Source organism: Melanotaenia boesemani, chromosome 16, assembly GCF_017639745.1.
Source record: "Melanotaenia boesemani isolate fMelBoe1 chromosome 16, fMelBoe1.pri, whole genome shotgun sequence".
Classification (NCBI taxonomy): Eukaryota; Metazoa; Chordata; class Actinopteri; order Atheriniformes; family Melanotaeniidae; genus Melanotaenia; species Melanotaenia boesemani.
In genome coordinates, this window is record NC_055697.1 from 23,499,165 (window position 1) to 23,522,142 (window position 22,978).

The 22,978-nt window shown below is 37.4% G+C and overlaps 1 protein-coding gene across 4 annotated transcripts; it reads left to right on the plus strand.

Annotated features, from left to right (window-relative positions):
- Nucleotides 1-1,457: 1,457 nt before the first annotated feature.
- ppm1ba (protein phosphatase, Mg2+/Mn2+ dependent, 1Ba) lies at nt 1,458-21,705 on the plus strand. Of its 4 annotated transcripts, none has more exons than XM_042011091.1 (7): nt 1,458-1,814; nt 4,982-5,026; nt 13,406-14,322; nt 14,865-14,982; nt 16,200-16,314; nt 16,920-16,977; nt 20,783-21,705. In XM_042011091.1, the coding sequence occupies exons 3-7, from the start codon at nt 13,435-13,437 to the stop codon at nt 20,810-20,812; spliced, it is 1,209 nt and encodes a 402-aa protein (XP_041867025.1). In that variant the 5' UTR covers nt 1,458-1,814; nt 4,982-5,026; nt 13,406-13,434; the 3' UTR covers nt 20,813-21,705. The 4 variants fall into 4 exon arrangements, with proteins under 4 accessions (XP_041867025.1, XP_041867026.1, XP_041867023.1 ...); XM_042011092.1 differs by lacking the exon at nt 4,982-5,026 and adding an exon at nt 19,999-20,018; XM_042011090.1 differs by lacking the exon at nt 1,458-1,814 and adding an exon at nt 4,765-4,833.
- The last annotated feature ends 1,273 nt before the right edge of the window (nt 21,706-22,978 follow it).

Sequence of the window (22,978 nt, forward strand, 5' to 3'; positions counted from 1 at the left end):
ACAGCTGCTGTTACATAGAATGGAAGTCTAAATGGAGATACAATACATTGTTATCTAGGAAAATGCAGCTTTCCATTTTCCCCGTCCAAAACTGGTTTAATCATCATCCACATTTTACAGTCCTGTAACTTCCACCATGTTCACCCTTCCTAAAACAACTGAAGGCTTTTTTATCTCAGCATGGTGATGGACGTTTTATAGTCTCCAAATCTATATCCATATACTCTTGGTCAGATTGTTGCAGTATATGTAAAATAATCCTATAATCAAGGTTTCTTCAGTACTATTTTGGCAAGGAGAATATAGCCTGTGATGTTGATGAAGTCCTTTGAAACAGATCCAGCTAGGCTAAGAGGTGAACATTTTTGTTTGTCTTTTAACTACATTCCTTTATTATCATCATAACTTATGTTAATGCAGCAAAATTCAAGGCACAATCTGTGTGTTAGGTTAAATATTATACAGCCATTATACAGCCTGATAAGAAATTTGTATGGCACCCACAAAACTTTTACACATGCTTTCACCAAATACACTGAACAAAAATGTTTTGGCTGTGATGTAAACAGTGGGTGTATTAAATATTTTGCATTAAAAATATATGTTTTGAATCATGGTGTCAATAACAGCATAAATCATGCCAGAACTGTAGGTTTTAAAGATACCTCACCCAGAAAATTAAACACATATTAATATATTAATTACTCTACATTTGTGAATTACAACTTTCACAGAATCACAACAGCATGGAAATGTAAACAGCAGAAAAACAGAATTTCTATTAAACAAAACAGACACAGTCACCCAAAAATTTAGATATTCTAATAAAATACATAGAAAATGTATTGTTAAAAGATATACCCAAATATATACTGAAAGGAATAAGTAAAAGTTAAAGTTAATAGAAATGTGAGTTATTCTTTTAGATTTCATTAGTCATATTTACATTTCTCAATATGTTTATTTATTACCATATCTATTTAACATAGTGTTTATACATATGTTACACAGGTATACAGAGTAACATATTCCAGTGACCATAAATAATGTTGTAGCTTGAATACGTGGATAAAATAGAGATTATAGTATTAGGAAAAAAACAAGCTAAATAAACAACAACAACAACAACTAATCAATAAAAAGTTTGATCAATTGTTTACAATTGTGTATGTGCCTTTTCTGATAAGAAAATGGATTAAGGGGCATCTTCATTGAAAAGCTTTATACACTGACAAAAGACTGTGGAAGGAATTAACTATCAGCCTAAATCTCAATGCTAATTTGGTGTATAATTTAAAAAGTCGTTAGCACGTACAAACGCCTCGATTATTATAATCTGGTAAAAATTTATTTTTGATTGATTTAATATTTGACCAATCGTACCTGAGTTCTGACTTAGCTTCTGTCCAATCATAGCAGAGAGGCATAGACTAGCTCCTCCCCTAAACTACTGAAAAGGTACGTAGTCTGCATCGTACGTGTAGCTTTAGCCAAAAAATTAGCTTGGTGTCAAAATCATAAATCTGCATTCTCGAACGTTTTATTTTTCTACCGACAGTCATAGGAACAGACATTTATTTGTTTCTCCCTATATTTAAAGGTGCAACCATGTATATAAAAGCCTTATTCCGATGCAGAGACATGCTGAAAGGAGAACTTACCGTGTGAAATGCTAGCTAGCTCAATCAAAGCTAGCTGACGAACTGGGGCCGAGAATCGAAAGCAGCAGCACCCAGCGTTAAACCAGCACATCTGCTTTATCAAATTCTAAGCACAACAAGGAGGACAGATTGAGCCAGTTCATTTCACAAAACGTAAGTAGCACCTAGTCCTTCCAACAAGCAACGTTTCGACACACGTTAGTAATAGTTATTCGCTAACGTGTAACATCAGGCAACAATTTGATAACTGTGAACTTCGCTAGTTGCTTATCATGTAATGTAAGTGGCCTCATGTGTAGTAAAGAACAGCAGACCCTTACCAAACGTTAGTTGTGGGTCAGAGCAGTGAAGAGCAGTTATTTCTCTGTATTTGTAAACATGGTTGTTATATCGGTTCCGTTAATGCAACGCTTGTTAACACATCCGTGTCCCACTTGGTTCAAGAATTTGACGTTAGACGTTGCTTTCAAGCACGTTATCATCTGAAGTCAAATACATTATAATTTCTTGCATATGACAGCTTAACTAGCAGATCAATATTTGTATTTCATAAATAACAAGGCTGTTCGGGTGGTGGTAAACATTTTCACCCCTAATACAGTTAATGAAATTTGATTTGTGAAAAATTGTATTTAAGTTTCTTAGGCATGATACACGAAGTGATATTTTTTTTCTTTAAATCTGACGTACGAGTGTTTGCAACAGGTGTGGAAATGGTTAATTTATCCTGATTGCTGTTTGTTCAGAATATAGTTTCTCCATAAAAGGGGCATATAACAGACTTTTATCCCAACCTACTCTGTACCACCATTGACTAGTTATGTAATCCTGTAACGAATATAGCCAATGCTTACTTAATGTGCTTGTCTGTGTTGTATTCCAGTTCTTTACCAATGAAACTCCATCACAGGAATGAACTTGTTTTATTGCTGTGTTGTGGGTATTTTTATTGGGCTGTTGATGTGTGTGGTTGTGCAATTGGCAATGTTTTTGTGTTCCAGAAACTGTGAGTTCCAGAAATGGCAGCATAATCAGTGGCATGATTGTGTTGGCTCCCTTGTGTGAAATCCTGCACTAGCCATGCTGTTTTAGTCGGTGACTACTGTGAGTCTATGGGCTTGTCCAAAGACATTTATCTCCACTGTTTGGTGGTATCTGTTTTCACTGAATCCCTTCACATCCAGATGTATGCTTAGGCTGTTAACTGAATTCATGGAATAGCTAAAATACAGTTTCATCAAGAGGGCTAGAGGTTTGAAGTGTACGCATGTGGTTGGACAGAGAAACACTAAGGATAATTGCAGATACATTTTATGATAACCCTATATAGAATTTTAGAATTAGGATATTGTTCAAACAATTTGCTCATGCTTTTACAGTTTATCCCACAGGAATTACTCCCAAACCATTTATCATGTGATAAGTACTCTCCTCACTGCATCTTATCGTATCTCAACTTTTAATGCCTGGAAGACAAATTAATGGCAGGCAGCCTTCTGGACAGAGAGAGCAGGTATATACAAGCTCACATGCTTTCTGTTGCCAAGAAACCACTCACAGTCTAGTATAATGTGACACATTTACTTTCCGTCCTCTTTGGGCATGGTCTGATAGACTCCAGTCTGGTCAAATAACGGCCCCATAGTGCTAGACGCCACAACTTTGAAGATGATTGTGTTCAAAGAGCTGTCATTCCTGAAAATTGACAGCTTTTGATATTACTTCAGTATTGAGTCATAAAAAGGTGTTTTACTGCTTCATTTTTGAGAAAGAAAGAGTTTAATTGTTGGTTAACCTGATTTCTTGCTGGTCACAATTTTTCTTTTTAATCACAATTATGGCCACTTTACAACAGGAGCTTTGGATAAAAAAAAAAAAAAAAAATTCAACTTCATCAAAAGCGGATATGCAACAATGGATGCTTAATCAGCAGAAAGATGATCCCATACCTAAAAAGCAAAACAAGCATGTTAGAAGAAATGAATCATTTACCCATACTGCCAGTATTTCGGTTTTTTAAGCTGAAAATGTAAATGGTAAATGGACTGTACTTAAATAGTGCTTTTATAGTCACATGTTAACCACTCAAGGCACTTTTATTTTTTTTACTTTTTCTACATGTCACATTTACACACACACACACATACACACACTCTCTTACAGTACTTCTATTGTTGCATAAGTGCTTTCTCCTATCACTTGCATTTAAAACATGATACACATAGGGAGGCAACATGGGGTTCAGTGTCTTGCCCAAGTTCACTTAGGTATGTAGTCAGGAATGGAATGGATCCACAGACTTTCCAGTTGATAGATGACAGCTCTTCCTGAGCTACAACTGTCCAAATGTAAATTACATAGAGAAAGTCAGCTAAGTTTCATCTCCAAGTTAATGAAAAAAATAATATGTGCAAGACCATGTGTGATCCAAATAATTGCTATGTTTCTTTTTATAGTTCTATAGTTGCAAGTTCTCAGGCAAGTCTTGTCCTTATTTTATTGCTTTTTGACAGCCAAGAATATATATTTCATTAGGATCCTACATGAATTTTCTTAAGTTTGGAGAAATATAAATTTACAGTCATAAATTTAAACATTACTTGTAGAATTCTTATCAATTCCCAACAGTCAGAATATAATGTCTTCAGTCTGTAAAAGATTATCTTTGTTGAAAGATATTCTACCCAGGCTGTGTCCAGTATTCTGATTGTTTTGTGAAACCATTGGCCCCTTGGGATTTCAAGTGCTGAATTCAGATGATCTTTCCAAAAAAGTGAATTACTTTAGCACCAACAATATAAGGTTAAGGAAAGCAAATCAGCAAAAAGAAAGTTAAAAAAGTTTGTAAACTCGATATAAAATTATAGTTCACATTTTTATAATTGGTTTTAAAGCCACTATCTCTAGATCATGTTTGATTTAGGAGATTGGTCACACTTTCTTCTTCTTTCTTCTTAAAAGGAAATTCGTTGGTCATTTGGCTTTACTTATCATGGTGCCTACAGACACATCTGTTTTTCAGAGATAGTGGTGATGTTTGACGTAGTCGGTTTCGTACCACAGGAATATTTTCATAATTATCATATTTTGTATCTATACCATAGCAGCTGCAGACATCCAGAGTAAACAGCTTAGTTTTAAATGTCTTTTTAAAAAGTCTTACTGTGCGAAGGTAAACTTTTGTGATTTAACTGTATGGAAATGGCTACATGTTGAGTAATGCATTTTTTTTTTGTTTTTTATGTTGCCTATATGTCTTTAAATTAATTTGAAACAGATTTTTCACATTTCTAACTGGCTGGCTGTTACTTTTTCTTCAGCGTGTCTGTCTGTGGTTTCAATACAACCATAAACGTCTGCTACAGGTATGTATAAGAATCACGCCTGTTACCTTAATTCTGTGGTAGTCTGCTTACGCTGGTTTCTGACTATTACTATCTTCACCCTCCATGTGTGTTTTTTCTAATGCTGAACATTTGAACATTTCAGTGTTGTCATAATCCACTCAATATATTTTGTGCCTACTCCCATTTGTTAAGTATGTTAAGTTAATTGAGATTTGAGACTCTATGTTGACACCCTCAGCTTAATTTGTTTACTCAACCATTATGATAAAAGCTAAGTAAGAACCAGAATCAGTGTCATAGTTTTTCACTTCAATCTGCAGAAACCTCAAAGCTTCAATTGCTTCAGGATCTGTTGGCTCCTCAAGCCTGACTTCTTGTATGAACACCTAGCCTAATAACCTTAGTAAGGAAATGGAAATGCAAATATATATATATATTTTTTTTTCCTTCTAAATTTCCATATATTCTGTATGATTATGTATGTGCCTATTTCATGTTGGCAACCATGTGCTGAAGACCTTTATGCTCCCCCTGAAAATGGATTTTGCCACAGTTTTTATTGCAAATTCAGTCCATTAATTCCTTTCTCCTGACATCTTTCAACTGAAACTGTACAGTTAAAATGTACTGGGATATCTGAAAACCATTTTATCAGATAGACATTTGACATAATCAGGCAAGTTGGAAGAGAGTTTTTTTTATACTAGTGGTAGTTCACTAATGTTTGCAGTCTGTGGGTTGCGTTTGACAGGCTAATCTGGCCCTGTGTGGATCCCATCAGCAGCTGAATGTTAAATTGAGTTAGCTTGTTAAACCTGTCCTGCTTGTCTGAAGTCTGAGAACAGTGGTTGTTCTTAGCCAGCCTGCTGGCCAGCTTTCAACCCTGACTCTCATACAAAATGAGTGGAAAAAATTTTGCAACATGACTAAATGTGACTAAGGTCAGTTTTACCACCTTTTAGTCTTAAAAAAATAAAATGTATCCATAAATGGTCTCATGAATGTTCACAAACACAGACACACAGTGGCATGGCTGTACAATCCTCTTGTCACATGCTGTAAGCATCTATTTGTTGCTATGGTAGCCACTCAGCTGCCACTCCAAGCTCTGTAACCACACAGAAATAAGACTTCAGACAACTTTATTAATCCCTTTTGGAGGTTAACTCAGGGAAATTGAAGCTCCATTACACCCAGTACTGTTATACTATAGAGAAGGGGAAAAAAAGAATATAATGGTGTGAAATTTAAAAAAAATATAAAAGCAAGTATATACAAATAAGTATAAATAAAATAGAAATACAGGAATAATAAAATGAACAAGTACATATAAACAGATCAATTACAGCTTACAAATAAATCATGATTGATCACCATTCACAACTATGCCTGAAATATGGCTGTTTTTCCTGTATTGTATCAGAAACAAAGGAAGCCTTTATGCTTAAAACTATATAAAATGCTTATAAATATTTAATATTAGCTGACCTTCCCTTAGGTAAATGTCAGATGTCCAAGGGTTAGTAAATGCAGCATGTAATGTACTTCTATATTTTGTTATCCATCATCTCTACTGTGTTTCCATGGTGATAATCTGCTATAAAACCACCAGATGTGACGACTTAAGTTAAACAGTCAATATTGATGAAGAAGATCAAATAAAACTCATAATTTGGCTAAAACTATATATATATATATATATATATATATATATATATATACACTGAAGTGTGTTTTTGTAGCTGTGATCCTGTCATACAATGCAGGATCACCCAAAGTAAACTGTTGATAAGTGATATGGCTGTTTTACAACTTCTTCTTTACATTAGATTATCACTTTAGTTGTAATAATCAGTTAAATATTGTAAAAAATATCTAGACCTAAAACAAAATAAAATAAGTCTAATTTGTTGCCACCCTTTCCCTTGTCAGTACCCCTGCCTGGCCGCCCATATAAACCTTTCTAGACCCGCCCCTGCATAGCTGAAGTTTTTTTTTTTTCTCTACAACCTGCCAACTACTTTGTTAGATAAGTAGGGCTGGGTTTAAAAAAAAATAAATTAATCAATTTTAATGAGTTCAAATGAAATAAATCCAATATCGATTAATAAAACTTTTTTTTTCTTCTTCAATGTCCTTATTTCCGGTAATGTGACCCTACTCTCACGTGATTTGCTGAGGCTTGGCATGATCTTAGCATATATACACACAGCTGGTTTCGTCTTTGTTTCCTCTGTCCAAAATTAGCTTTGCTTGCCGAGATAGTGTCAAGTTCAGATGTTTTCATTTATCAGTGTAGATTTCATCCATCTATAAAGCTTTTTGCAGGGTATTACCGCTCACGTTAGGAACTAACGCTTATAACACTTATATTAACAGCTAATGCTTACAGGCACTGTCACATTCAACAACAGGAACTGATGTCACCACGCACTTTGTTTAAAATAAATCCAATATGGACATTTAAAATCAAATTTCCTATAGAACATGTTTATACTTTGTCCTTTTATCAAACAGTAACCAGTCTGCTCTCTGTGTCCATGGCAGTCAGCACACACACACACATGTTTCTGTCGGAGGACAGAGTGCATGCGTTGGAAAACTTGTCAACCAGCTGAAAATCAGAAATATGAGAGTTTTTTTAAATTCTTTTAGGCAGCTGAAGATAGAAGCTTCTTGCTCCAGTGAGGAGCAGATAGAGTATTTCTCCTGCTCCAGTGTTGCGTCACTGCAACGCACACACCTGAACAAGCTGAATCTACCGTTGAAGCAATTTCTGAGTTGTATTATGGCTTTTAATGGATCCAATATTCTTCGTAGGTTTTATTAACATCAACACGTTATCTGAAATCTAAACTTTAAGAATATTTAGAGCGACTCCACTGAAGGAAACTGTTCATTCATCGGGACCAGGGCTCCAGACTGCGACCAAATGGTCGCATTTTGCGACTAAAATATGAGACAGTGCGAGTGAATTTTTCATCTACTCGCACAATGGCGACCAATACATTTGCCGGTCTTTTTCTTGTAGTAGTTTTAATTGAATTTATTTTTTCGCTAACAAACTTCTGCTCCCCTCTTCTGCCCAGTAGTTCACAGTAATGCGCAAATTAGCTGCTGGTTTGCCGACTCAAACTAACTTCAATATGAGAAAAGGAGACAAACACCAACGAAGAAGACGACAGCCAATGTGCGTGTGAGCGGGGGGCGAATGACCACTGTGATTGGCTTGTGTGTGAAAAGAGACGGGTCTTGGGGGAATTTCAGTGTTGCCAACGTAGCGACTTTGTCGCTTTATTTAGCAAGTTTTCAGACCTTTCTAGCGACTTCAAAAAAGCAGTTAGTTACAAATCTAGTGACTTTTTCTGGTGTTATTGGAGACTTTTGGAGACTGACGTGAATTAACGTAGTTTACTCTTCCCAATGAGGAGCGGGTGCCGCGCGGACCCCTCCCCCGTCCAAAAGCACTCATATGAGGTCTTCTTGCAGCAGCTCTCAGCTGTATTCAGAGCAGATGACGTTCACCTCCGTTTCATGACCAGGCTGAAAATGAAACGTACAAAACTGCTGCTGGATGATCCTGCGCTGGCTTACCGTCAGAGTAATGTCTGTTAATGAAGGGTGTGGACACAAATATTTAAAACATTAAGTGTTCCAGACTCCTAATTAAAAAACAAAATACACTTAAAAAAACTGAACTTACATGCTATTTATGACAGCTTCCATTACAACTATATGTACTAGGCTGATCATGCAAATTAGCGACTTCTAGCGACTTTTAGGACTGCCAATAGCTACTTTTCTTACTGAGGAGTTGGGAACAGTGGCTGGAGAGGAGTATCAGTCCCTGAAGCTGTTTATTGCCATGAACTACATGGACGAGTCATACCATTCCCTATGGGGGATGATGGTGACAAAGTTTCTGTCCTTTGGCATTTTTATTTTTATTTTTCTGCATTTCAGGATTTCTGGCTCTGAATCTGGGGAAATACTTCATTGTTATGGTACTTCAAAAATTATTGTAGATGTTTCAGATCAGATTATTACAGTAATCTGATTACTCCCAGATAACTGATTTTGATTGTCAAGTAAATGTACTCAGTATTTTATTAAAAAAAAAAGTTATCTGAGAACACCTTTAATATTGAAGAAAAAAAGGTAGTGTCATAACTGGTTGTAAATGAATCGATATTGAACTGGATTTAATCGAAATTGGATTGAAATAGGCTGTTGTGAATGAAATGGAATCGATTCAGGAAATTAGTGACGATACCCAGCCCTACAGAGAAGGGTCCTGCTTTGGGGTAAATGTGCGCCAGTGTGAACCATGAACCGCTTGTTTCCTCCTTCTGAACGATAAACCAAAGAGAAACAGTACTAGCGACAAAAAAACCATTCAGCTGGTCACGACAGCTGGTGTCATGATTTACGGAGCAACGGGAAAGGGAGGAGGAGGCAGCAAAGACCACAGAAGTGACATTTGTACTTTCTTTTTTTTTAATGCAGAAAAAGTGTGATTGCTGAACCCTCACTGGGAAAAAGTGTGGGGGATGAGGGTGCGGGAATTGCGTTAAATGTTAATGCAGTTCAGTTAATTACAAAAATTAGTTACCCGCCGTGTTTGTCTGTGTGTATGTATGTGTGTGTGTGTGTGTGTATATATATATGTATGTGTGTATGTATATATATATATATATATATATATATATATATATATATATATATATGCCTGAAAATAAGACTCTTGATGACAATACTCTTGAGTTATGGATGCTGGTCTTTTTTTTTTTTTTTTTAATAAGACCCGATCTAACTTTATTTATAAAGCACTTTGAAAACAACCACAGGTGACCAAAGTGCTGGATTATTGTAGTTTTGTTGAACTTTGTGTGCTGTAACTGCATACTTGAAATAGCCAGTTTGTTTTGGTGATTTGGCAATTAGCTTTGATAAATGCTCAGTAACGAATAGCATGTTGTTTATGAATACATTTGTTTTGCATGTCATTATTTTAGTGCTTTGGACTGCTAATGCTCGTTAGCCCTTTGATAATAATCAAAAGTGTTTGTGTGCTACACTCTTGGACCCCTTTATCTGTATTTATAAAACAAAATGAATGGTCATCTGATTTATAGTGGCTTTACTAATGTGATTTATTAAGTTCTTTGAACACATTTTAGAAATAGCAATCAAGAAAAATTATTTACATGCTGGCCACAGCTCCTGTTCTCAGTCAGCTTTACCCACATTGAGAAAAATCAACAAATGAGGTTAAGAAGATTGAAGAGGGCTTTACAATACAAGTAAAATAGGACAAATTTCCCACCAGCACACATTCCTAAGTTGCTTCATATGTTTAACACATCAAATAGAAGATGGAAACGGGCACAAAGTCAGTGGATCTATTGTGCTAGCAGTCATAATGTTTGCAGGAGTAGGTGGTGACGATCTTTAGTCCAAGGACAGCAGACATGAGAAGACCACACACACAATGAGAGCTTTGTTATGACAATACACAGGGCTCAAACCAAAAGTCATACAAACACAGACAATATTGAGTGTATTCAATTGGCAGTCGTAATAATTTGCTTTCAAGGGATCTTGTTATCTGGTGCAATATGTTGTGATCAGTGTAGATTTGGTCAATTTCTATAGTTACTTTTAATGGATAGTTATGAGATAGCTGACTAAAGATCACAGCCAATATGCTTGACATGTAGATTGTAGCTCTTGCTACATTGCATGTTCAAAGTGGGACTATGAAACCTTTTGTTAAACGGTCTGGTTAAGTGAGACAATTCAGCCCATTAGTTGAACGTACTGCTGAAGAAGCGGATGCTGTTGTCAGTTCCTTCTATTTGGCAGTTCCAGCATGCAGTGGTTCACGCAGTTGAGCAGTTGTTCAATAACAGACAGACAGTTTCAACTTATTGTCATTGTATGTCACATTAACTGTACATTCAACAAAATGCAGTTAAAATCCAAAGTCTTGCTCCCAAGGAACTTAAAACTGGAAACTCGCTCCACAGCTTGTTGATGTGGATGGGTGGATAAGTGTCAGCTTTTCTCCTGAAGACCACGATGAGCTCTTTTGTTTTCTGAGTGTTCAGGGGCAAGTTGATGTTGTCGCACCACTCAGTGAGACGGCTCACCTCCTCCCTGTAGGCTGACTCATTATTGTCCTTGATGAGGCCGATCACTATAGTGTCATCTTCAAACTTGATGACAGTGTTTATGTCATGTACAGGTTTGCAGTCATGAGTGAAGAGGGAGTAGATGAGCGGACAGGTCACATGGCCTTGTGGTACACCAGTGGTATGGATGAGAGTGGAGGAGGTGTTGTGGGCTAACCAGACACTCAGGGGCCTGTTGGTCAGAAAATCCATCACCCAATTGGTTGGCTATTTGAATCTCAACAAATTGACCCTCAGTCAATCTGTGTCATTGGGCAAGACACTTCACCCTCTTGTTTTACGTGTTGACCTCGCTGATATATGAATAATTTAGTGGTCGGAAAGGCCATTGGCCCGAATTGGTTGCCATCAGTTTTTATTTTTTTCCCCTAATTTGTTTGCCCATTGCAGATGTGGCAAAATCATGACTGTAGAGTGAATGAATAATGAGTGCGTAATTGATGCACTGTAAAGTGCTTTGGGTGCCTTAAGGCAAGGCAGTTTATTTGTATAGCACATTTCATGTACAGGACAATTCAAAGTGCTTTACATAAAACAAAGACATTACAGATATTTAGAATAGTAAAAGGCATCAACACATAATCACAATAAAACAAGCACTATATAAAATATAATTCATTATTATTATGCTTTTTGAAAATAATTTTAGATATTAGTAATTCATTAATACAGCAAGGAATTAACGCTATTTAGACCAAGAAAACCTTTAGTAGTCCCTAAGTGGGGAAATTGCTTATTTGGTTTAGCAGTTAGCAGAAGCATGCAGGTGATAATAATAATAATAGGTAAATTTTTCTGTAAAAAAAAACAAACAAAAAAACGATAAAATAATGAAATTTGGGGGCATTTTATTCAGGCAGAGTAGCCCTAAAGCAAGATGCTTAAGTTATGCATGTCTTTGAAAATCTGTTAGCCTTTCAGCTCTATGCACATTGAGAAACTGGATCCATGAGTATGCCTGCATTGAATTTGATATTTTCAGGAATTATGTACTTGCTAATAATGCCATTCCCATGGCCAAAATACTAAGTAGCGTGACAATAATAGTATATTTTCTCAAATTATGTAAACAGTCGTCACAAGGTTGATACAGAATTAATCTCTATCAAACAACCTCGTGTTCATTTAGCTAATGCAGGTGCAGTTACTGCCAAATGCCATCATCTTGAACACTGGAGTTTGTTAATGCTTTTAGTAGCCAGTTTTGGCTGGCCACAGAAGCTTTTAAGCTTCTCCTCATTCTTTTTAAACAAACCAAAGTGGATGTGCTAATTATAGATGCCAGACTATGATCACTGTTTGGTTAAACTATTTCTTTAGGCCTGTATAAGAAAGAAACTGGCACACACACTGAAAAAGCCTAGCTATCCAAGTCTTTTCTATTCTTACAACAAATCTTTGTCATACCTTTGCAGGGTGTACATTCTCAAACATCCATCTGAGTACTGTAATTGTGTTGGTTAAGAAGTCATAACCACAGATGTGTCCTTCAAAGAGACACATATGCTCACAGATGCTTGTTTTGCAGTACAGCTTTGTTTTGTGTCAACTTTATTGACCTATGTATGGTTGTTAATTTAGAAGGAAGTTATGCAAGAAAGAAAACCATTTGCATAGTTGTAAACTTATTATGCTAAAGGCTCTGCATTTCCTTTATTTGCTATTGGAAATTTGCACACATGGACACAACACAAAATGCAGAGCTTGAATTTTTCTATCAGAGTACTTTCTTATGTTTACATATTGATAAAGTGATATCTGCTGAGTCTGAGGATGGATAAGAATCAAGAAATGGAACTGATGAGACCTAAAAATACATCTACTTTTAACATTTATGGGGCTATTCCATATCTTTTCAACTACATTAAAATATCCAAAAAATTTTCTTTTCTTGTTGAAAGGTGAGTAAAGTAATTCAACTAGTGACTAGAAAGAACAGCCAAAGCTCTCTGATTGTTTCTGCCAGCATGTGCCACCAGGAGCACATTTACCATGTTGGCATATACACACAGAATCATCAACCTGTCATTGCAGTTGGTATTTAACTTTGGTTAAATACCAAAGCTGGTATCTTTGAATGTTCACTGAAAAAACACCATTTATTGTTCAGTGCAATATGCAATAAGATGTGATTTAATCGGAGTGCTCTTCAGTGTCTGATTTTTCCGTTTTTGTCCCTTTTGTCTTTTTCTCTCTTCCACAGTTGACGGTGGGTCCATCTAGGACAGAGCCATGGGTGCGTTCCTGGACAAGCCCAAAACAGAGAAGCACAACTCACACGGTGAGGGTAACGGTCTACGCTATGGACTTAGCTCCATGCAAGGCTGGCGGGTGGAGATGGAAGATGCTCACACAGCTGTGTTGGGACTTCAGACTCCTGGTATGACTGACTGGTCCTTTTTTGCTGTGTACGATGGTCATGCTGGATCAAAGGTTGCCAACTACTGCTCTAAGCACCTTCTAGAACATATAATTACTGCTAGCTTTGGAGCAGGAGGTATACAGGGTTCTCAGGTTGGATCAGACAGCTCCACCAGTGACTCTCCTGCACCACTTCCTCCTGCAGTGGAAGCTGTGAAAACCGGTATCCGGACAGGCTTCCTGAGAATTGATGAGCACATGCGTAGCTTCTCTGACTTTCGAAATGGAATGGATCGCAGTGGCTCCACAGCAGTAGGAATTCTTCTGTCGCCAGATCATTTCTTCTTCATCAACTGTGGGGATTCTCGAGCTGTTCTGTACCGCAATTCACAGGTGTGCTTCTCCACACTTGACCACAAGCCTTGCAACCCACGTGAGCGGGAGCGCATTCAAAATGCTGGAGGCTCAGTGATGATTCAGAGAGTTAATGGGTCACTGGCTGTATCGAGAGCATTGGGGGACTATGACTACAAGTGTGTGGATGGCAAGGGCCCTACAGAGCAGCTGGTTAGTCCCGAACCAGAGGTGTTTGTGATGGTTCGGGCACCAGAACAGGATCAGTTTGTGATTCTGGCTTGTGATGGCATCTGGGATGTCATGTCCAATGAGGAGTTGTGCGAGTATGTGAAATCTAGGCTTGAGCTGAGTGATGACCTGGAGAAGGTCTGCAATGAAGTGGTGGACACCTGCTTGCACAAGGTATGTTAGCATTGTTTGACATAATTTTGGCATGTTTGTACTGGGATATTCACTAGATCAGGGCTACTCAATTCGGTCCTACGAGGGCCGCAATCCAGCAGGTTTTCCATGTATCCCTGCACCAACACACCTGAGTCAAACTAGGTGGCTCTAACAGCCAATCAGGTTCTACATAATAACTCATTAATTTGACTCAGGTGTGTTGGCACAGGAATACATGGAAAACCTGCTGGATTGCGGCCCTCGTAGGACCGAATTGAGTAGCCCTGCACTAGATATTGCAGTAAAATCATATCTACTTTAAAGTCAAAGCTGTGATCAGTATATCAGAAGTTTCCATAAGAATCGAATGAAGATAGATGTTCAAATAGAAAGTGGAACTGAAATGTAGCAGTCTATATCTACACATCCAATATACAGCAGTGAATTATGACATTTCAATCACTTGTTCTCAGGAAATAATCTGCACTTTTTATTTGAGCTCTGCACTTTAACTCCATCTCTTAACTGTTACCTTTTGTTTGTGTTACCATCCAACTTAGGGGAGTCGGGATAACATGAGTATTGTGCTAGTGTGTTTGCCCAATGCTCCCACCGTATCAGAGGAAGCTGTAAGGAAAGAAGCCGAGCTCAACAAATATCTGGAAACTCGAGTAGAAGGTGAGAATAGAGAGGAAAAAAACAAACCAACCAAAAGAACCAATATTTACTGTGTACACAAACATATTAGTAATGTGGAACATCAAATATTTTTTTCCCGCCTTTCCCATTTCTCTAGGATATTTATTCTTTGTGCCTTACAGTGAATTTTGGGGAATTTAATATAGGTAGTGTTCCTAGGGAGGAATCGGTACTTTAGGTATGAATAAGATGGATGTAGTTTGCTTTGAAAATGTGCTTCACTAGCCATTACATTATTATTGTTAATCTAAATACTTTTAAAGCATTTCCAACCATAATTCCTCTCCATCTTTATCATTTTCTTCATCTTGTTCTTCTTCGTCTTCTTCACCACCACCTCATGCCCTACATATTTTTTAATGATTTTTATTTTTGTTGTAGAAAGGATTCATTTGAAAGGATAGCTTATCATATCAGAACGTGTATTTTCTCGACTGAGTGATCCTGCTGCTCTCCATTGTCTAACCTCCAGCCGAGTTAGCTCCAGCTCAGAGCAGAAGAACAACACTATCACAACCTCCTTTTCCACTTCAGCAAGCGTCTCGCCTTTTTATTCCCTGTTCACTTATTTTCTTCCTTTCGCTGCTGCTCAAACATTCACTGACTTCACTGGATTCCCTACTCTGTTTGTTTTTTTTATAAATGTGTCCTCTTTTTTTGTCTCTGGATGCATAATGTAGTATTTTTTTTGGTTAGCTTTTTTCCTGGTTACTGTTTATATAAAACCAGAGCTTCTCATCTGTTTCATGCATTTGCCCTTTTTTGCCCTTTTACTAGTAGGTAGGCTAGCATTTTGGTGATTCCAAGGATGAGAAAATAAATTGTAATATCCTTTGCAAGACCTTGAAATGCAGGGTGTGACACAAAGAGGTAATTAAATGAATGTTCTCAGAAAAAGGACAACAAAGCTTAAAGTGATTTAACTTCCCAGGGGAAACATGAAATACAGCTCAGAATTTTAAAGTTTTGTTTAGTTCAGGTTAGGAAGATGTTAGGCTTCATGCTGTCACCATCTTTCTATGTTAGACAAAATCATTTCTACAACTGTACTTGTTTGGTTTCTATTCTCACTTTCTTTTCCCTATTTTAAAATATGTTTATTTCTCTGCTTTGCTCCATGACACTTTTCCACTCTTCTTGCTTTTTGTCAGTTCTGCTAATGCTGAATTGTATAACATATTTCCTGTTGTATTTAGAGATGCTGTCTCGGCCAGGAGAGGATGGGTTCCCGGACATGGTAACAGTTATGAGGAACCTATCTACTGACAGTGGCATGCCCCCTCTTCCACCAGGGGGTGGTCTTGCCAGCAAGTAAGGAGAACCATCTTTTAAAGGACCAAATACTATGCTCTTTTGGCAGATTCCCAAAAGTCCTATTATAATTACATTTTTAGGTCAAAATAACAGAAAATCAGGACCAGAGCGCTCTTCTCCACCCTGTATTATCGCCTATGCAGTAGTTTTTTTTGGTGGGGGCATCGCCAATTCAGTAGTTTTTTTGTTTTTGTTTTTTTGGGGGGGTCTCCACATTACCTCCCTCTTCTATAACATAGTGTTAAAATATTCAGTTAGGATATAAAGCATTAGATAATGGTAGTATTATATTTATGTTATATATTTATGTTTAAAGTAAACTGTAAATATTGGGGAAAATTTGCTGTTGATAGAAAAGAAAAAATAAAACGACAAAAAAAGAGGAGATTTTTTAGCTTCACCTTTTTCTAGGTACAGTAAATGCACCATAGTTTTGAAATTGTGGAGTGTTGTGTGTTAAGAAGTAGAAATAAAGCCATAAAAATGTTAACATGTTATAGTCAGCTGCCTGATATCCGTGGCCTCGGTTTTAACTTTGATGGAATATTTACACTGAATTCAACAGACCTGATCACGGTTTTGCATTTACACTCTCCCTGCAGGCGAAAAGTTATCGAAGCAGTATACAATCGTCTGAACCCATACAAGGAGGAAGATGGAGTAAGTATCATTATATGTGAAGAATTTAAGCTTTGTTCTTTGATCCATTTTTACACAGCACTCACAGAAATTCTATGTTTTGGGACAAAAATCATGATTCCTAGTATTTTGTCTAACATGTTATATTTACAACCCCAATTCCCAAAACGTTGTGATACTGTGTAAATAAAAATGTAAATAAAAATGCAGTAATTTGCTAATCTCATAAATCCGTATTTTATCCCCCAAAGAATATAAACATATCTGATGTTGAAAAAGACATTTTACCATTAATGGAAAATATTACCTTGCTTTGAATTTGATGGCAGCAACACATCTCAAAAAAAAAAAAAAAAAAAATGAGAACGGGACAGCAAAAGACTGGGGAGGTAATTCGCACACATCAGAAACAACTGGGGGAGCATTTGACAATTAATAGGATTAATTGGCAACACATAATGAGTATGATGGGTATAAAAGGAGCATTTCATGGAGACAGAGCCTCTCAGATGTAAATATAGCCAGAAACTTACCTGTCTGCTACAGACTGCGTTTAAATATTGTGGAACAACTTGAGAAAAATGTTCCTCCTGGTAAAATTGTGAAGACTTTGAAGATCCCACCATCTGCAGTGTAAAATATCCTAAAAACATTCATAGAATGAAGAGGAATCTCTGTGTGCAGGGGACAAGGCTGAAGTTTAAAAGTGGACGCTCATGATCTTTGTGCCCTCAAATGGCACTGCTTTAAAAACTAAAACGATTCTCTACTGGAAATCACTGCGCAGGCTCAGGATCGCTTCCAGACATCGCTGTCTGTACACACAGTTCCCCGTGCAATCCACAAATGCAGGTTAAAGCTCGATCATGGGAAAGAAGCCATATTTGAACACAAACTAGAAATGCTGATATCTTTTCTGGGCCAGAGCTCATTTAGAACAGTATGAAGCAAAGTGGGAAATTGTGTTTCGATCAGAAAATTTAAAAAGTATTTCTTTTTAGGGAATAGTTTGCATATTTCAGCAAGACAATGCTAAACCACATACTGTATCCATCATAACCGCAAAGCTTCATTGGAGAAGAGTTCGGTACTGAACTCAATGGAAAACATCTGACAAACCATGAAACGAACAATCCAGCAACAAAGTCCCAGGACTGTACAGCAGCTAGAATCCTTCATCTGACAAGAATGTGAAAACATTTCTCTCCTAAAACTCAAGGAACTAGTGTTGTCACATCCCAGGCTATTACAATTGTTAAAAGAGGAGGGGATGTTACAGAATTATAAACTACTTAAATTTTATGTATATAGGGTTTTTTAAAAGTACTTTTTAAATAAAGCTGGCTAAACATGACCGTTGTCCAAATGAAAAATGAGCTAATATTTTCCATGAAATGGTAAAACATCTGTTTCAACATTTGATATGTTATTGCTGTTGGGGATAAAATATAAGTTTTCTGAGATTTGCAAATCATTGTGTTCTGTTTTTCTGTTTTTACAGAATCCTTTTTCTTCTTCTTTTGAATTGTGGCAATAATTGAGGGAAATTAAGCCTGTGGTCTTGTTTTTTCCCTGATGTGTGGAAATACTGGGCTTGACAGAAGTCTGTCCTGCACATGACCTGACAACCGTCACATTTACCTCTTGATGTTTACTCCTGATACCGTCTGTTGTTATAGTAAATGGGTAGTAATGGGCAGTACATACACTCATTAGCCACAACATGAGAACGATCTGTGTAATGTCTTGACTGTAAATGGCTTTGGGATATCTGACCTCTGCAGGTTTCCCATAAAGAATTGCTACTTGAGAATTTCAGTGGATCTTGGTCTTGTTGGCAGATAGTTGGTATGGCGCATTTGTGGAATGCTCTTCTTCCCACATACCCCAACAACACTTCTTGCATCCAGGTTCTACCATTGTTGTCATGTTGGTTATTTGACCTTCAACAAGCTTTATATACTAGTAATTTTAAAAACCCACTTAAATATCCCTGTGCAGAAATAGAACTAGCTCAGCGAGGTCTTGGCCAAGTAAATCTAAGTTAGCTAGCTTTTCAAGTAGCTCTGGGCTAACTCAGCTGACTTAGAGCCTTGTCTAGTTCCTCACTGGACATTGCATCTACTGTCTTTCTCACCCAGCTTCAGTTAACTTGTCCTGGTATCGTGCTAGCTCCTTGTTTCATTGGTTCCTTCATGTTTTACACTAAAAAACTGCTCGGCTCTATTCTACAAGCAGCAAGAATTGCTTCCTAAAAAAACATTAATATAAAACTCACAGGTCTTCTGAGCTCACCTTTGAGGGCGATTCAAGGCACAAAATCCTCAGTCTAATATTTGCTCAAGATATCCTTTGCAACACAAAAAAGCATTAATAGAGGTATCCAAGGTTAAAAGGATTTTCTGCAGAGTAGGACTATAAAAATAATATGCATGTAAATGTAAAGTTTCTCAGCAGGATACTGTGTTGTAAGAAGCAATGTTATTCAGTTCAACTATTAGTGGTCTTGATGTGGCTGATGGGTGTGTGTATGTGCTTTTGAAGGATGGATCAGATGCTTCTTAGAGTGTTGCACTTTGACAGTTTTCAGACTGATTAGCTTTGTATTGTACAGCTCTGTCTACCAGCTGTTCTGCCTTGTGCGTTCTTTTGTGTGTCTGCGTCTGCTTGTGATGGAAATGACTACATTTTAGTGGGGATCTGTGTGTTTGTTTTGCAGCTTACACTGAGGGTGACGTTTGCCTCAAACTGTTATTTTAGTTTGTCTTAGAAAACTTAGTTTGCTTTGTACACAAATTTACATACATGAAAACATATTCCCTACTCTCCAGTGGTTTGAGTGTGTTGAATGCTACTAGCAGGTTAGAATAAAACAAAATTGTATCATAGCAACACAAAATGTGCTGACATTACTTTCCATAGCTCAACATTTACTGTAATTGCAAATGACATGTAGTAAAAAATACACACTTACACTCATACACACGCATTGATAAGGGATGTATCAATATGTCTAACTGTGTGTTCACCCTCTGATTAAAGCAGCCCTCCTGTTTCATTTGGTAAGTTATCACATATATAACTGTTACACCCCCATCCCCTTCTTCCAACCCCTCATGCATACAACCACACACACACAAACACACATTCTTACAGGCATGTAAGTGGTGACCCACAAGGCATATTCCTCTGTCACACCTTTGTCAGTCTTTACTCCCTGCTCTGGTATACTCTTTAGCATGTGGAACTCCATTTAGAGTTTAAGGTGTGTGTGTGTGTGTGTATGTGTGTAGACATGATTGTCCAGAGTTTGAGGAAGACTGGTAAGGTGTTTCTGGTCCTGTCTGTCCCTGTCTCACATCAGACACAAACACGCATGCACTGGCCCTACACGCATGCATCGTTGTCTCACTCAGCCTTTCTGCAGCTGCACGCAAGCATTCAACAGTCACTGTTTCTGTGTCAGTCCCTGCATTGAGGCAAAAGGCAGTGAATCATGTTGTTTTATCGCAGGAAAAATCTACAAAGTGAGGTTGAGTCTGCTCTGGCTTAAATTACTGTTGTAATTATGTTTGCAGCTTTATTCATTCATTTATTTTTGGTGTGTTGATTATAGGAAAACCTTACCTTGAAGTCCAGGTTGGGAGTAAATAATCAGAGAACGTAACTTCGAAGTTTCTATTTTTTCTAATAGTATCCCCTCTTTTTTTCCTCTGTCACCTTATTGTCCTTCCATTCTCTTGTTTTTATTTTCTCTTTTTTTTCTCCCTCTCTCCACTGTCACTATCTCTTCTCTCCTTCCTCTGTCATGGCTCTCCTCTTGCAGAGTGGAGCAGATTTGGAGTGCCACTGGTAGCTGTCCAGCACAACTGCCTGATCTCCCTCCCCAAAATTAAAAGCAACAGGACCACATTTCCACATGAGATCACAATCAAACTCATCTTTTAATTTTACTGGGATTTTTCTCCCCTTCCCACAGAGATTAATTCAAACAGAAACCCTGGTTTTAAAAAAAATGTACCCAAGGTGGAGAACTGCTTGTTGGTTCTTTTTATGAACAAATTAGGAGGACATCTGCACTACAGAACAACATATACAATACAAAATGAAAAGAGACACAAATAAGCACAGTTCCTCTTGCCCCTTGTTTTCTTTGTGATGGTTGTTTTCGTTGTGGATTGATGGAGACACGGGAGCAAACCTACTCTGACAACTTTGGGACTTTCTGGTGCCTTGCTTAGACTTGAAAGAGAGAGAGAGAGGACCACACAATCAACAGCCAACCAGCCCAGCCAGTCAGTACTGAAAACCAGCCCCTTGCAGTTGTTCGCAAGATGCTGAAGCAGCTGAAGTGATTTGCGGCATTATTTGTTTTGAAGTGTGAACTTTCTTGTATCTGACTTGGAGTTAATTGACCACACAAGCGTGCAACTCCTCTATAAGCTAAAGTATCCAGCTGAGTCTCAGGGGTTCTGGGCATTACATCATCTAAGTTTTCACCTGGCTTGCTGGAGAATGCCTCACAAAATTCCCAGATTTAAAGCTCCTGAAGTTGCTACTATCCAAAGACCTCTGGGTTAAAGCCTCAGATTCATGTCCTGAAAACCAACCACCCGAGTCTCCACACCTGAACAGGATGGAAACCTTAATGACTGGTTACAAAGTGTGGCACCTCTGTATGTCCAAATTAAAACAGGAGGTGGACTGGTGTGCTTCACTGCAGTTGCATTAAACTCAAGTGTGACTCTTTTTGCACGTCTCTGCTCACTTTTTTCTTCTCGTCTCTTAAATGATTTAACAGTTTGCCTCATTTCCTTTGTCATCCTTTTTCTTTTTTCTGTCCTCCAGTACCTAAAGAGACTGCTGTCATTTACAAGGCAGACATTGCCAAAATCATTAGCTTTCAGCCTGCTGTTTAGGATATAGAGATAAGAAATTTTATATATATCTATATATATATATATCTATATCTATATATATATATATATATATATATATATATATATATATATATATATATATATATATATATATATATATCTATATCTATATATATATATATATATATATATATATATGCGCACACTTACACATATGTCTATATAGTTGTGTGTATGTATGCGTATATGTGTGTGTGTCTTGTGGCCTAAGAGATATGTGTGTGTGCATACATTTGCATTTGTGTGCATCTGTGTGTGTAGACCAAAAGAAATCAAAGGTGTGCACACAAATTGTTCCAACATAGCAGCGTTCCAAAAACAGGCTTTGAGGGTAAAGGCTTTACAACCTCACTTTCCACTTCCCCCTCTATCCTCAACACAGCCCCGCTCATGCTATAACTCGCCTTTACTATTGCTCTAATATCCTGTCTATTAAAACAGCCTTTCTTTTTATTTAGTTGGGAATTTTTTGTTTTTTTTGGGGGGGGGGGTATTAAAAAAAAAAACTGGGGGTGCATGAAACTATATCTGCATATTAGGAGAGAGAAAATTGCTTTTTGGTATTTCACTGTGTAAAGTAATGGAGGGACAATGAGAACAAAGAAAATGGACTGTACACCCTGGGAAATGCTGAAAGTGTCAATGAAAATGCTGTCCTTATCTTTTCCCCCTGCTAACTTCATGAACTTGCATAGGTATGCACTTACAAGTGAACAATATTGATCAGAAAAGAAAAACCTGTTTTTATTTTTTTTTTAAAGTGTGTATAAATTAAGTATACATACTTTGTGTGCATTCTTTTCCTTAGGTTGATTTGGAATATGCTTGAAGATGTAAAGAAACCTGTAAAATACACGTTTCCAATTATTCAATGGCAAGTATTCATTCTACTTTCTAAAGTGGCAGTATTGGAAAAGAGAAGGCCAAACAGATTGCTAGCTGGTTAATGTTCTTGTGGTATACTTGCTCTTGGTGCCATATGACAAATAGGTACTTGAATGTGTAGTTCTTTTGCAGTTGTTTTAAAAGTGATTATTTTGTTTGTGGTGAAGGGAATGGGAGGGCTGGGAACTATAGCGCTG